Source organism: Odontomachus brunneus, unplaced genomic scaffold (assembly GCF_010583005.1).
Source record: "Odontomachus brunneus isolate Ranch 3 - 2012 unplaced genomic scaffold, Obru_v1 Obru_scaffold_074, whole genome shotgun sequence".
NCBI lineage: Eukaryota > Metazoa > Arthropoda > Insecta > Hymenoptera > Formicidae > Odontomachus > Odontomachus brunneus.
Window position 1 is genome coordinate 667,306 of NW_022639524.1, and position 2,944 is coordinate 670,249.

Below are 2,944 nucleotides of genomic sequence, written 5' to 3' on the forward strand. Positions count from 1 at the left end.
GAAATTTCTTTGTGCCGTCCATAGTCGATAGCTTTAGTCGGAACGCTCTTAGGACCAATATACCGTGTGTGTTTCGTGATATACACAGAGAAAGAATTCAACAATTACATAAACTGCTAATGCATAAAATGTATTCCCAAAATTTGTTGTATCATGATTTATCTAGAATTGCAAATTTTTATTATAATATCCTATATATAGATATTATCTATTTTTTTTGGAGTAAAAGTGATAAAAGTCTAAGTTTATGAAATGTATAAAATTTATTAAAATTTGATATCGCATATTATTACATTTTATTTTTTTGTACTTATACGATTATAACCCGTACCGTAGGAATATTCTTTATCTTTGTTTAGTCATATATAATTCTCACTAGAAGATAAACGTACGACAAAATATATCTCACCATAACAGCGATGCATCTAACATAGTTTAGAATTAATATAGTTAAGAATTGCATAATAATGTTCAAGACTCACATTAACTGTTGCACATACAGTTCATACGGTTCTCTATGAGAAATATACATCTTAATACTGTTAATATCTAAGAGATCAAGATATGTGCAAGCATATCTCGGATTATTGAGGACGTATATGTGTATTAAGAGTTATATATATATATATATCGTAGATGAACATACAACTACGACAATTATCTCAAATAGGACACTTGGACTCGGAAGAACCTTCCTGATCTATAGAGATATCCTCTGCTGCCAGAGCAAGAACTTCCTCGCAAACGCGCTTATACACCCACGCGTCGCCCTTCAACCTCTTTCGACGAATGCCAACTAATGGCTTGTCATTCGAACCTGTCTCCAAAAGACAGACCTCGAGTTCGAAGGAACAGGAATTCTGGGAGCAGATCGACTTTGGTGAGTTCTTTTTATCTTCTGAGAAAGACTCCTCAGTTTCCCCTTGCAAGATAAATCTACAAAGATGTTAGAGATTTTGATAACATAATTGTTATCACGACTGAAAACAAATCGTTGAAATGGTGAAATTATAATCACCCTTTCTGTCGACACATTATACCCTTTCGCCGAAGCGCCCTTCGTAGTTTTGAAAGAACATATTGTGGACATGCGCTGCATGTTGAAGACACATTGGAAAGGCCCTTTGATAAAATATAAAATATAAAAGAAATAAAATATAATTTACGAACATTTATATAAATGCAATTTCTCATAACCTCAGATATTTTTCGTCCAATCACATACCTTCCCCGACAATATGTTCGGTTCATCGGGATCCGTATTTTCGTTCTTTATTCGCCTCTTCGGCGTGAGAACATATCTTACCCGATTCAATCCTCGCTCTAAACCCATCATCACTTTTCTCGCACTACCGGGTGTAGACGTTTGAGTACTCCTACAGAAATAGTTATTAATAAGATATCATATATCGTATTTTCCTTTTCACAAAATAACATTGACATTTCTAGTTCGTGTTATTTATTCAAAAAATTACCTGGGCTCCGGTGTTACGGATTGCGTTGGAGTACTACTCATTCTATCCTTTTCAGTCGATCTTTTCGCTAGGATGATAACATTACAAAGATAAGATCTTTTAAACATGTAACTTAAATGTGTTAATTATATATCACTTCAATAAATATATTTAGAGAAAGTAGTATATATATGTGAGGATGTACATATCTAAGTATGTATATAATAGAATAAATAAATATTCTATACTCTACTGGATAAACATAGGATTTAAAAACGTGGTTGAGAGCTTGAGGAATGTTGGAATCTTCTGAGGAGTTTCGGATGAGGATTCTTGTATATGGTGATTCTCTTAAGTTCAAATTGCGTTTGTTAGCAAGTCGTTGCTCTTCTCCAGGTAATTATCCGCTTTTCGCGAGACTACCGTAATTTATTGCACTCGCGAACTTTCATTAAAGTTTCTAATTAGGTGGTGCTGGCATCACCTAATTAGAAGCGAACTTTAGAAAATACAACTACGAGACTAATTGCAGCTGCGGCGCAATACAATAAATAGTTGTACGTAAAATGTGCGTTTATAAGTAGTACTAAAAATTGGCGCAGTGAAAATTTTGCAGCCGAAAATATCAAAAATATCAAAAATATCAAAATAATCGATAAAAAAAATTAAAATTATAAGAATCTAGAAATTATATAAATTAAAAGATATCTTTTAAGATTAAAAAAAATAAAGTTTATAAAATAAAAAAAAGTGAAACTTGTTAATACTCGTACATTATAGCAATTTATTATAACATTTAATGAAATTTTTTCTTAGTGTTATTGACTGATGTTAAAAAGATTAATATATTGATATAAGCATCAAATACTTACCAGGAGATGATACATCATCAGGTTCTCTGCTTCGTAATCTTTTCCGTACTGGTATACAAGGTTCTGTGAAATTACTCTCACCTTTGTCTAGATTTTTGGGCAAAACATTATATGTAACATCAACTGGAGATCTGTTGTTCATTTTATTTCTTGGAGAATGGTCGAGTTTAGTTATAAAGTTATTCATTTCTGCTTCGCGTTTTAGAAGGCTCGGGCCGTTCTAGAATTCGAAATAATAAAAAATGTACAACTAAATATATAGATTTTATATTAAAGAATAAAGAGTAGCTGCACTAACCATTTCTGTCTTGAGATATGATCTTGTTATAGGCGTTATTTTCAATGAAAATCCGCGTAGTTTTCTGTCAAGTAATAACAAATACGTAGCTGTTCTATAATCAGTCCTATCACTCTTCACGAGTTTTTTCCATATGTCCATGCTGTTTTCACCGCAAATAGCAGACATAGTGCTCAATACTTCCTCATCCTTTTCGAACTAGATGGTTCATATGTAAACAAAAAAGGGAAAATTATATATATATATATATATATATATATATATATATATATATATATATATATATATATATATATATATATATATATATATATATATAT

At 31.5% G+C, this 2,944-nt stretch overlaps 1 protein-coding gene across 1 annotated transcript in view; it reads right to left on the minus strand.

Annotated features, from left to right (window-relative positions):
- Positions 1 to 244: 244 nt before the first annotated feature.
- The window catches only part of LOC116847152 (maternal embryonic leucine zipper kinase-like), a 5,776-nt gene continuing 3,076 nt past the window's right edge, over positions 245 to 2,944 (minus strand). Inside the window, exons 7-12 of the mRNA XM_032821854.1 lie at positions 2,625 to 2,822; positions 2,327 to 2,546; positions 1,476 to 1,542; positions 1,226 to 1,376; positions 1,019 to 1,122; positions 245 to 936 (exon numbers count right to left, since the gene is read on the minus strand). Of these exons, the coding sequence (XP_032677745.1) occupies positions 663 to 936; positions 1,019 to 1,122; positions 1,226 to 1,376; positions 1,476 to 1,542; positions 2,327 to 2,546; positions 2,625 to 2,822 (1,014 nt within the window). The 3' untranslated portion in view covers positions 245 to 662. The remainder of the gene's footprint in view (positions 937 to 1,018; positions 1,123 to 1,225; positions 1,377 to 1,475; positions 1,543 to 2,326; positions 2,547 to 2,624; positions 2,823 to 2,944) is intronic.